A 12,899-nucleotide genomic window follows, 5' to 3' on the forward strand; every position below is an offset into this window, starting at 1 on the left:
GTGGCCGTGGCCGTTGTGTTAAGTGCTATCACACAAACACCTATTCCTATAAGTATGGACGTTATGATAAGTGCTGTTCTCTCAATCTGCCTCCAACACACTTATCAAGATAGCGTTCTACAGATGTTTATGCATAAACATCTCAACTTGTGAACAACACACACACACACTCCAAACCACAGAGTACTGCCATCTCTGACACACTCCTGATGTGGAACAAGTAGCAGGCATTACACACTGTTAGTCAGTGTTGGCGCTTATGAAATGCATAATAAATAGGTTTATACAGTGTTTCCCCTAGATTTTTTTCCAGCAGCGGTGCTGTTGATCGTAGGAAGCCACCCCCCAAGAAAAGAGAAAATTTTGAAAAAAATGGTGACTTCTGGTGGATTTTGTGAAAGAAATGGACAGATTGAGTTACAAATTATGACATAACCATCAACACAAGCATGATTATTGCAGTACTTGAACAGGATTATTCATGTTTTTCTTTCACCTTTTTCATTTACATTATTAGTATTAGCCACTGTACAACTGTACACTGTAGGCCACTGTACAAACTATTACTATTTAGAATATACAGCGCTGTTAAAAGTTAAGACATTTATATATAATAACATTTATTTATTTACGATACATGATACATTAAAAAATAATTGATGTCCTATTTTTTTTTTTAAATTAAGGCATTAAGACAAAAGGAAAAATATTTTTTTTGTTCCTCCCTTTAGTCAATTTCAGCATGGGTGTCTTAACTTTTGCACAGCACTGTTTAAACTATATAAACTTCTCTTTCATGTCATTACACTGTATTGGTGCTGTGCAAGTGTAATTGAGTGCCTGTCACTTTAATGACGTGACGGCCCGTGACGCTTGCTTGATTCTCACGGTTTTAAGCTAACTTAGTAGCGTTGTTGTGCATGGTGCATAAGAATATGTGGATGAAACGAATTATGTTTCCCATGTCATTTGGTAAAATAAATGGTCAGAAACTCGAAGAAAATCTATCTTGGATTATAGCAGATAAGTGTCTTGTATCGTATCTATAATTTTGGTGAGCTCTACAGGAATTAGAAACTCTCAGATAAATGGTTGCGTATCCTATTACTCAAATTCAATTAAACCCACCAATAGGCTAGCTAGACCTTAGTTTCACAGCCTAGGTATGTTAGCAACACAGGGCTTGAAAGCATTGCCTGTATCACAAACAAAAACGAAACAATGCGTGGAATTTATCTGGGAATAGGCTAGATAACACATTGCGTGACAAGCGTGATCTCCTGTGGAATCCCTGACTGCGCCTTCAACGTTAGCCTACTATTATTTGTTGACATGAAACCTGAACGAACGGCAGCTGTTCCTGAAGTTCACTTTATGCCTATTTTTTTTTTTTAATTAGGCAACTTTTTTTGCAGTGGCGCTTGAATTCCAAGAGCAGCGCTGCGCCGCTGATGAATACATTGTAGGGGAAACACTGTTATACACAGTTGTTACACACAGACACACAGGTTTATACGTGTAGCTGCTGTGTGTGCTGTGCTGCCGTTTATAGCAGCTGAAAGCTGGGAGGAGGCCTCTGGAGTTCCCATCAGGCTTAGGAGTGTGTGAGTGTGTGTGTTCCACAGCGTTAAATGTATGGTGGCACCATTCATAGAATGGATTAGGGTAAATTCACTTCCTCCAACACACACACACACACACAGGTTGAGCTGACCTACTCTTCCCTGCCCTTCCATCCTCACTCTGTCTGTCCCACAGTGATGATGTAATCCTTCCAGGCCGCTCTAAATGTGTGTGTGTGTTTGTGTGTGTGTGTGTGTGTGTGTGTGTGAGTGAGGAGAGAGAGAGAGAGAGAGAGAGAGAGTGTGGTGGTAATCTGTGGTGTCTGAGAGACACAAGCTGGCCTGATTAAAAGTCAGGGAGCAGCTGCGGACTTGCGTGTGCGCACACACACACACACACACAGAAATACACACAAACACACACACATAAATACACACACACACACACACACAGAAACACACACACACACACAATTGGAACTGGGCTTGTGTCCTGCCCTCTGTGTTTTTCTCAGATTAACCAGCACCAAACTACTCAGTGCCAACAGCCCAACACCCTCTCCTGTCCTCTCTCCGCTTGCCTCTTCTCCTCCTCTGTTTGATCTCTGTTCCTCCTCTTCTTCTCCCCCTCTCACCCCTCCCATCTATTCTCTTACCCTGACATCCCTCTCCAGTCTTCTTCTGTCTTTGCCAAAGTATTATTGCTAATCTCGCTGTGTGTGTGACTGTGTGTGTGTGTGTGTGTGTGTGAGCGACAGTGGATCACCTGAGGAGTTGGGGGAGGTGTTCTTGACATTGGGCTGTAATTAACGGCAATGTGTGTCAGACCTTCCTGTAATTGGCCCAGTTATTCCTCACATGTGTGTGTGTGTGTGTGTGTGTGTGGAAAAGAGGATGTACTGGAGAACATTCTGCCCTGTTTGGTCTCTTAGCCTCACTGAACTGGTCTTCATCACGTAGCACACACACACAAATGCACGCACACATGCACACGCACGTGTCTCAAACGCATGCACAAACACACTCACGGCCAAACACACCCAAACACACACACAAGCTGGCACCCAAACACACACATGCCTTCCTTGCTGCTAACAGCCACTTCCTACGAAGTAAAGACCGATAGACAGAGACAAAGAAAGAAAGAAAAAAAGACAGAAAGAAAAAGACACATACATAGATAATCAGGTAAACAGACAGACAGACAGGAAGCGAGAGAGCCCCTCCTGAAGTGTCACTGGTTAACTCCCTCTCCCTTTCTGAATTAACTACATGGCTGCTAACTCATCTCTTTCTCCCCCCAGGGAGCCTTCACTGTGACCGTATCATCACGACACCATAAACATCATCACAGCTTAGGTCTCACCTACAGGACCCTGTGTTTCTAACAGGACCATGATAACACACACACACACACACACACCCCTGCTCTCGTATGACAGACATGACGAAGTATTCGTGCTGCACAGGCTGATCTCGCTTCTCGCCACCGTGTCTCACACACACACACACACACACACACACACACACCCCAAAGCCTCGTGCTGACCATACACACCTCCCCTTCCCTGGCAGCAGCAGCAGCAGCAGCAGCATCACCAGCAGCAGGGTATCAGGCCGTACCAAAGCCCCGTCTGACCTGCGTCCAGCAGGCTGCTTCAGTCTGGTCACTAATGACAGTGTCAATGACTAATGACAAGACTAATTGGCTTCCCTCTGGTTACGGCACAGATTAACTCACAAATCCATTCTGTCACCATACTTTGTCCACCATAACAACCATTTCTCAATTCTCAATATGTTGCAAAGGATTCAGCTACGGTGCATTGTGCTGTCTGCGCAAAAGGCAGTCTTTCAATAACATACTGCATAGACGTACGATACGATAAATTGCTGTGTTGATTTATGTTGTTTCACCCCTAATGGTTAGTGGGGTCTAGTGAAAGTGAAGTCTTCTCCCTGGTCACTGTTGAGAGGCAGTCTGCCGTCTTACAAACACTAACCCACATAATGAGCGCGGCTTACAGAGTTGAGTCTGAATCTTTCCGACGGGGCTATGGTTTGGTGCTGCGCATGTGTGCAGAGCAGGCAGTCTTTCCATAACCTCACTGACTCCCTCCCTCCCTCCCTCCGGGCCAAACACAGCCCTGCCCAGGCCTTCCGCCCCTTGTTGCCCCTGCCCAGGCCTTCCGCCCCTTGTTGCCCCTGCCCAGGCCTTCTGCTCCTGCAGCCCCTGCACCTGCCCCTGTGGCCAATGGGCCATGCAGCATTGCAGGAGGCCTGGACGCTGGGTAATGGTTAGGGAGGTGAGACCAAAGAGAGACTACTGGAAGAGTGTGTGTTCTGATCTGACCCACTGGAAGAGTGTGTGTTCTGATCTGACCCACTGGAAGAGTGTGTGTCCTAGCTAGTCCAGCACATGAACCTTACGCTCCTGCCTGACTCCTGCAGGGCACGTAGGGAGGTTTTTTGAGAAACCCTTCACACGTGGGGTCATGGCAAGAAAACTCTGAGCCTCTGAAAACGGCCCCTGTGGCAGGCTGAGCTCTGTTCTGACAGAAATAAACTGTCCCTTTGGCATATTCAGCCTTGTTCTGAGAGAAAAAAAAACTGCCTCTTTGGTGTGCCCAACCTTGTTCTGAGAGAGAAACACTGTGGCTAGATTATCTGAGTTTTGCTAGAAACCGCCCTGTGGTGTGGCTGTTCCGCCAGACCAGGGCCAAACTAGGGCCAGACCTGAGCCCGGCTCCGCCACTTCTTATGAAAGGGGAGTATTGCGGTCAGGTGACTTTGCGCCTCAGGTGAGGTCAGTGCCACTGGTCCAAACTGGTCAGGAAGTTAACCAGACTACAAGCTCTAAGTCTAGAGGCGCCAACTAGGTGAGCTTATGCATTATATATCTGACCTGTGCTTAGCGCGGGACAAAGCTTTACCTCCCACAGCCGCGGAAGTGGAAAAAGAAGAGGCATGATACGGCACGCTGGCGGTGACGTCATTGCCATTTTATTTGGGCCAATGTGAAGAGATTAGTGAGCGCATGGTGGTTCATGCCGACATTTCTGACGCAGCTGTGCGTGCAGAGCTTTGATAAGAGTGTGAAAAGCCTTCAGTCAGGAAGAATCCGGTCGTTATGATCAATGTGACAGATTCCCATAGCCATGGTAAAGGCGGGCGCACGTTCACTAAGCACGCCACTCAGAACGAGGTTTACATTAAAAAACAACAACAGAGAAATACATGGATTCCAAGCTGATAAACATATATTATGATGCATAGACATACATAAATATAGTGAAAAAGGTTCCCATGATGTTGTCGAATATTTCACGTTCCCATCTTTATGTGTTCTGTGTGATGTCCATTTTTAGAACACGCACGGGCCAATAATTAATTTAATTCACACTCGCCGCGGTATGACCACTAGAGCGGAATTAAAAGGCTCGTTTGACTTCTTTTCGTGGGAGTCGCTTAATCTATTCCGCATACACACATTTACATTCACACATTTAAACATCAAACAAAGCTTTGACACTCTTTCTCTTTAAAAGCCCCGGCGAGGTTTATTTTGTTAGCCCCAGCCGTCACTTTGAGTATAATGAACGCGTCCCACCCCCGCCTATAGTCTCGCATAAGCACTCGTGACCACGGTTGAAAATACTGCATCATTTTAACTAGCATTAGCTTTCATTTTAATTGTGTACTTTCGGCTGAAATGACTTAATCAATATTTTCATTGAGCTTATTGAATACAGGCAATCCGTGTTCTTATACCACTACCAGAGATCGTGCTCCCCCGCATCTTCGTATGAGAGAGGCTAGAAATTAGGTTAGGCGGTCACCGTCACCGCTAGCTAGCTACATCAACACAGCACACAGCGCAGCCTCCAGTCTCCACGGAAGCGTACAATACTGTTAGCGACTGCCCACACATTCACCTATAGCCGATGAGAAAACACGTTAAACAAACATATCAATTTGGGTTATCATATCATTTGTATCACTTACCCAGTTGGCCATCCGTGATGGTCAGGACAATCTGATCCATAAGGAGATATCGGAATTCGACATCATCCTCGGCGCATCGCTGCTTCAGGGCACGGAGAATCTGGACTTGGGGATACTCCTGGTGGATCCTGCGGTCCGTAATGAACCACACCCGGGAACACATATTTCTTTCTGAATAAGTCGCGTCGACTAACCGAAAATCTGCTGAAAAGAAAGCTCGGGCTGCGCTGGGGCCAGGAGCGTGCGAGAGCGCGGGATCTAGGGTCGGGGAACGGCTGGAATAACACCGGGGCACAAACACAATAGACTTAGCCAGCTAGCAAGCAGCGCACCTAAGCTAACAGGCTGGAACAACCTGAACCAAACGGCGGCAAAAGTTGCTCCGACTATGTGGGATGAAATCTGAGAGAAAATCTAGATTTCCCTCAACCACGGTTAGTTATTCCTGTTCCGTCCGATCCGGGATCCCGCTAAATAAAATACCAAAAACCGAGAGAGTCGAGTCAAAAAAGAGGAAATTCTAACATTAACGTTGTCTTACTCTTTCTCACCAAATACTGCCCACAGTTAGCTAAGTTGGCTATGTAAAGCTTCAACCGAGGGCAGACAGCTAGCAAGCTAACTTGCAGCCCCGTAACAGGCGAACAAAAGCTCTAGTAAATTGCTCCTTAATTCCTCCGTTCTCCGACCCTACTACTCCCTCAAACACAACAGCCAACTGGCTGAGAAAATCAACAAAATGGTGGTAAGACTAAGGCGGTTGTATCGCCTCCTTCCACGTTCACCAGATATGTGTTTTGTTGACGAATAAACTTCTGCTATCCACGGGTAACGGTGCTGAAAAGATGCACGCTTATCTTCAACCCTGCGATTTTCTTCAGGCACGCGCTTCGTTTACTACTCTTATTTTTTTTAGGACTCTGGAACTGCAGACAGCCAATGAGAAGTGAGGGCTTGCGCTGCCTCTGGCCAATGGCAGCTAAAAGCCTATTGTTAGCAGGCGTGACAGCCGGGTCTCCGCGACCAATGGAAATAATGAAGGTGTGTAAGCTCATGTTTATCCACAAGCCAATGGCAACGCGGCTGGTTTCGGCTAGCGGTCGTGAGCGCGCGGGTGCAGGCTCTGCGGCGCGTGTCGGGGATGCTGCATGGAAAGGGGGGTCCACCGCGAGCCCGCGCCTCCCCAGAACCGGTTCAGACCGGGTGCGCGAGGAGGCTGCTGAATACCCACGCCTCTCATCTGTCTCCACGCTGACACGGCGAGAAGAAAGAGGACGTTGTTACCGAAAATACGGACTTGAACATTTTCCTTTCTGTAAAGTGGATTTAGAAGGGAGGGTAGTTAAGGCTGTTGCAAAATAGGAGCACTTGGGCTGACAATAAGCAACCGGGTAATGCCCACCCTAGCTAAAGCAGTGCTTTGGGGCTTTTTAGCCTGGCAGTCCTAGTTTGACATTGTCCCTCAGCCCTAACCGAAAGGCAAGGTTACATATAGTTTTAGGTTAAGCTTGATGTTGGAGATTATAATTGGGGCTAGTATTATATTATTCATATTCAGTAATATTTCCATCATCCAGCTTCAAAAATAGAGAATAGCTGATGAAACCGGCATGGCTAGGCTACCTCATGGCTATAGAGAGCTTACCCAGAGTAGCAGACCTGACCTGCTAAAAGTCTAGATGTCCATAGATATATATACTGACCGCGTCAGTATATATATTTATGCTAGATGTCAAGGATGGCCTATTTCAAACATTTCTGTTTGTGTTAACGGATAAACGGAACGATTAGTCAATTTGCGTCTTAGCATCCACCTCGGATGCTGTCCAACTCGTGACCTTCCTGCAGAAACTGTGCCATGGCAAAGTGACCCACTTCTGCATTGTTTACACCGTGTGAGAGAGAGGAGGGAGGGAGGGAAAGAGGGAAGGAGAGGAGAGACCGTGCAGAAAGCATCGACCGGTGCGGATTGGAATGCGTCTCCCCCATCCCGACACAGCAAAGTATGTCGGATCAAAGCATGTGACTTGCTTGCTGTCAATATTGAGCTTTGGAAATAAGGGATATTTCCCGGGTTTCTCACGCAGAATACGGGGAAATGTCAACATTCGTCCCCCAACGTTGGAAGGGTTGCCGTATTAGTCCGTTTCATAATTGCAAGCTCGTGCATTGGTCAGCTAAACAATACAACAAAGTAGCCTACTTTATTTACGCCTAACAACAGCCTATATTAATTTGGTCAACTTTATACAGCCCTAGCAAGGCTAAAGTTCTGTAGCCTAATCGATGGCCCTGTGCGCTGTCATTCTCTCTCCTGCGCAAACAAAATGTGTGCGTTCCAAGTAGCCTAGTGCATAATTAGGGCCCGAGCACCGAAGGGCGCAAGGCCCTATTGTTTTTGTAAGGATTATTACAGTGCATGAAAATGCACTGTTCTGTTATCCGAAGTCTTCTTGTTCTTATTATAGTGCATGGAAATGCACTATACTGTTCTTCCAAGTCTTCTTATTACAGTGCATGAAAATGCACTGTACTGTTCTTCCTAGGCTTCTTATTAAATGCACTCTACTGTTATCCGAATTATTCTTAATATTAATGCATTGCATGTAAATACAATGGACTGTTATCGCTGTTCTTCTTCTTATTCTTCTTCTGACTAAATTCAACGTTTAATGCGACTGAAACCGCTGAACCGTCTGACCTCATTCAAAGACTCCTACAAAGCTCTTGTAACGGACAATCGTACAATGTATTTTTCATATTGTATTGTATTGTATACTTTATACTTTTTGAGATATTTACGATAAAAGAGCAATAAAATCCCATAGACTTAACATTGACCGCCGTGGCGGCAGCTTTTAGCATTATGACGTGACCTGCACCTGAAGGCAATCAACAGCTGGTCCACTGCAATCTTTCTACCACTGGAGCTGTGAATCTTCTGAACGTTTTGGCCTGCCTTGATACTTTACTAGCTTGTAAAACTCTCCTCCAGAGGCACATTTCTCTAACTACAGACAAGGTAAGTGGTCCGATTTTTGGTATTTGACTCATTTATGTCGTCAAACATGTTATGTAGCATTCTATACTATAGCTATGTATGAAATGATAGGTCACAAGTAGTGATGGGCAAATGAAGCTTTGGTGAACCACTGAACCACAGCAGTGTGAACCTAGCGATACTAGCTGAAAAGCAAAAAGATGGCCGCCACACATACATTTTTCAACATAAAAGTCCTTAGCAAACCAATATTTTTGGTTACATATACTGGTTTGGGTAAGGACTTTTATGTTGAAAAATCTACATGTGGCAGCCATATTGGATTTTTTCATTAGTGTTGCTAGCTTCACACTGCTGTGGTTTAGTGGTTCGCCAAAGCTTCATTTGCCCATCACTAGTCACAAGTAGCCAAACTCGGTAGTTCTAACGTTAGGGGAATAGTTAACGTTAGCACTTATCCTATCCGTTGATATTTATTATGTAAGGAAAGTTATGAAACCCACCTAATCAACGTTAATAAGTCGTCACTTTAAATTGACCGGTTAGCTGTAGGTTTCGATAACGTTAGCTAACGACATTCAAACCTAACGTCGCTCCCAGCTAAGCACTGACGTTAACGTTACATTTGCTCACTAACCAGTAGTGTTTAAACTAACGTTATACTATCTGGCTCTTGATAACCTGTGGAAAGGGACCTGATGAAAACCTTACTGTTTGGAAACGGACCATATGACCAAAGTATTGTTAAAACACACTACAGAAGTTGAGGTATAACGTTTGTGCTGTCAACATAGATACAGAGTATGTTTACTTGGCCTAGCCTACTCATTTCTGCATTATTCTGGCCTATAAATTAAAGCTTTCCCGTTGTTGTAGGCTACATCATAATCTGTAGAATCAGACCTAGCAAGCTGTAAGATATAGTGTAGTTGGTTATCAAGATGCTTAATATCAGAATGGTCCATCCTTAAGACTCAGTTTATGATTATCAACAGCAACAACACACCCTTTGCCTACAAAGTGTTCTAAGCTGTTTACTTTAAACTGGCTATCAACTATCCTTAAACAGAAATTAATAAAACACAAAATGTTGCTTTGTTTGCAGTGAAATACTATAGGCTAGTACATAGGTTCTCAAAGTGCGGCCCGGGGGCCAATGGCGGCCCGCGATAACATCTGTAAAACTGTTCAACTGTACTGTGTGCTTTGAAAAGAATGAATCTCCGTTTAGTGGTGTTTAGTGGCCGTCAGGTTTTCCTGTGGTGCTTTGGTAGCTGGAATTGGCCCTGAATAAGGCCTATGCTGATAAGAAGCAAGGCACACTGAGACTGTTTGTTCTAAATACTGGTAAGCTTGTACTTGAAATGGACTGCAAACAGAACTGTTATATCCCACATTAGTCTGTTGAGGGTAGAGAACCCCAGGGATTGTGTGTGCATTGCAGATTTTCACAAGTTTTGCCAGGTTTAGCCTCAGTTATGAAATAAAATGTGTTTAATGCAATAAATATACTGTAAACTGTAGAGATGCAACCTGGTCTTTAAAATGATTACAAATAGGATTTATTTCCAGTTATTTTTTTTCTCCCCCCGCCCCTTTGGCGGCCCTCAGTTCAATGTTGGGTTCCTGAATTGGCCCTCATCAATCAAAACTTTGAGAACCCCTGGGCTAGTATATTTAACTACCATTACAGATTTATGGTGCAACAACCTCACTTAAATATCTAAGTTGTATTGAACAATTGTACACATTCCATGTTTTTGGTATAACTTGTTTGCTTTTGTCTTTTAGGGACCAGACCAGACCAGTGTGGTGATGACCGTGTATTACATTATGTGTGTGCCTGTCTGTGTGCACATCCTGCCAACCATACATCGCTGACATTAACACTAACATTAATTCCTAAAAACATGTGACCATATCTCAACATATCTGCACATACCTTTGAACTATAGACGTAGATCTGAGATCTACACTGAGACATTCTGAGTATTATATTGTTGCAGGAGGACTATGGCGACAACTATATAAAGCATGCATACATTTGAATCATGTGCTGTGACATCTGTGAAACTTAGCTGTGCTGTTAGACCTCTGTTTTTAGACCTGAGCTGTGCTGTGTGAAAATTAAGATTCTAACCTAAGTTCTGTCTAAAACTGATCATCTGAAGGGCTGAATCTTGTTCTTCAGTCTATATCACCATCAAAAGTGACCTATTTATTACAATTAACTGAGACCTCTAGCTCTTGCTGCCATTTCAGAATTACCACTGATAAATAGATCTGTCTTAGGATAATATGATTGGCATTATCAAGTTCTGTATATATATATATATACATACACACACACAACTGTGATTTTTTTACTTCAAGCTTACATTGGTTGTTAAGTGTTCATTAGTGTATTCTGAGTATCATTCTGCTGTATTAAAACAAAGAATGTTGATCAATATTGAAATAACAATTTATTTTTACTGACTGTCATTAAGCTAACATCTAATCAAGTAAGTGGTTTTCAAGAATACTGGACACGTCTATGTAATCTAAATAATCATACTGTAAGTAATTTAATGTTATACACAGCAGCTTTTTTGCATTTACATGCAATGGTAACCTAACCTTGAGCCCAGTGACGTGAAGAATTATAGGCCTATTTCTAAATTACCTTTTCTGTCAAAGATACTAGAAAAGGTTGTCCTCTCTCAGGTTTCTTCTTATCTGAGTGAGTTCAATATATGTGATAAATTCCAATCAGGTTTTAGATCTCTGCACAGCACTGAATCGGCCTTGCTTAAAGTCCAAAAACGACATCCTCTTAGCAGTTGATTCTGGATCTTGCCCCCTCTTGGTGCTTCTTGATCTGAGTGCAGCATTTGACACCATTGACCATAACATCCTATTAAAACGGCTTGGAGGTTGAAGTTGGTCTCCAGGGTTCTGTTCTGCAATGGTTCTCTTCTTATCTTAGTGATAGATCATTTTCAGTTAGTTTAGGCAATTTCTCCTCTTCCTCTGCCCTTATAAAGTGTGGTGTTCCTCAGGGTTCCATTTTGGGCCCTCTTTTTATTCTCTCTTTATATGCTACCCCTTGGCTCAATTTTTTAAAAAGTATAACATTCAGTATCACTGCTATGCAGATGACACTCAGTTTTACCTGCCTGTTAACACTAATGGCATTTGTTCTTTGGAGAATATTTTTAACTGTCTCAGTGACATCAAATGCTGGATGGCAAGAAATTTTCTTCAACTGAACGAAAGTAAAACTGATATAATTATTTTTGGCCCTCCAAGTGATGTTTCTATCTTGAAAAATGCACTAGGACCTCTCTCTGCAAACTGCCACAGTGAAGTAAAGAATCTTGGGGTTTTCTTTGACTCCTCTTTAAATTTTAATAAGCAAATAAAAAGTGTGGTCAAAGGCAGCTTTTTCCAGTTAAGAACCATTGCAAAACTGAAGGCCTTTTTGTCCTTCTCCGATCTTGAAACTCTTATACATGCTTTCATAACTTCTAGACTAGATTATTGTAATTCATTATATGCAGGCCTGACCCACTCCACTCTCAACAGACTTCAGCTAGTTCAAAATGCAGCAGCTAGATTATTAAGTGGCTCTAAGAAACGTGAGCATATAACTCCTGTGTTGGCTAAGCTGCACTGGTTACCTGTGGAGCACAGAGTTAAGTTTAAAATTGTACTTTTTGTCTTCAAAGCCCTCAGTGGTTTGGCACCTAGTTCCATAGGTGACCTACTAATTCCTTACAGCACTCCAAGATCACTTAGGTCTTCATCTCAGAATCTTCTCTATATCCCCAAAACACACCTTAAGACTAAGGGTGATAGAGCCTTCTCTGTTGTTGCCCCCCAACTCTGGAATAGCCTACCTGTACATATTAAGTCCTCTCCAACCATTGACTGCTTTAAGTCTAACTTAAAGACTTTCATTTTCTCCCAAGCTTTTAATCTACCTTAATACCCCCCCCCCCACACACACACACACACACACTCTTTATTCTTTATTTTATTTTTGACCAATTTGTGTATTATTTCAATTATTTATTTATTTTCCCCCCATGTTATATTGTTGTTGTACCATTGTCATTGTTTTATGTTTGTTTGTAAGCACTTTGGTTCAACTCAGTTGTTTTTAAATGTACTATAGAAATAAAGTTGACTTGACTTGACTTGACTTGGTAATTCCCTGGAATTGCATTTTCTAGTTATTATTCTTCTTCCGACCAAATTTGACGTTCAAAGGCTCTAAAACCACTGAACCGTTTGACGTCATTCAAACACTCTTACTAAGGTCTTGTAACGGACAATTGTACATTGTC

At 43.2% G+C, this 12,899-nt stretch overlaps 1 protein-coding gene across 1 annotated transcript in view; it reads right to left on the bottom strand.

Moving 5' to 3' along the window:
- Positions 1 to 6,470, bottom strand: part of rimkla (ribosomal modification protein rimK-like family member A) — a 21,283-nt gene extending 14,813 nt beyond the window's left edge. Inside the window, exon 1 of the mRNA XM_048242217.1 lies at positions 5,568 to 6,470. Within this exon, the coding sequence (XP_048098174.1) occupies positions 5,568 to 5,730 (163 nt within the window). The 5' untranslated portion in view covers positions 5,731 to 6,470. The remainder of the gene's footprint in view (positions 1 to 5,567) is intronic.
- Between the last annotated feature and the right edge of the window lie 6,429 nt (positions 6,471 to 12,899).

This window comes from Alosa alosa, chromosome 4 (genome assembly GCF_017589495.1).
Source record: "Alosa alosa isolate M-15738 ecotype Scorff River chromosome 4, AALO_Geno_1.1, whole genome shotgun sequence".
NCBI lineage: Eukaryota > Metazoa > Chordata > Actinopteri > Clupeiformes > Clupeidae > Alosa > Alosa alosa.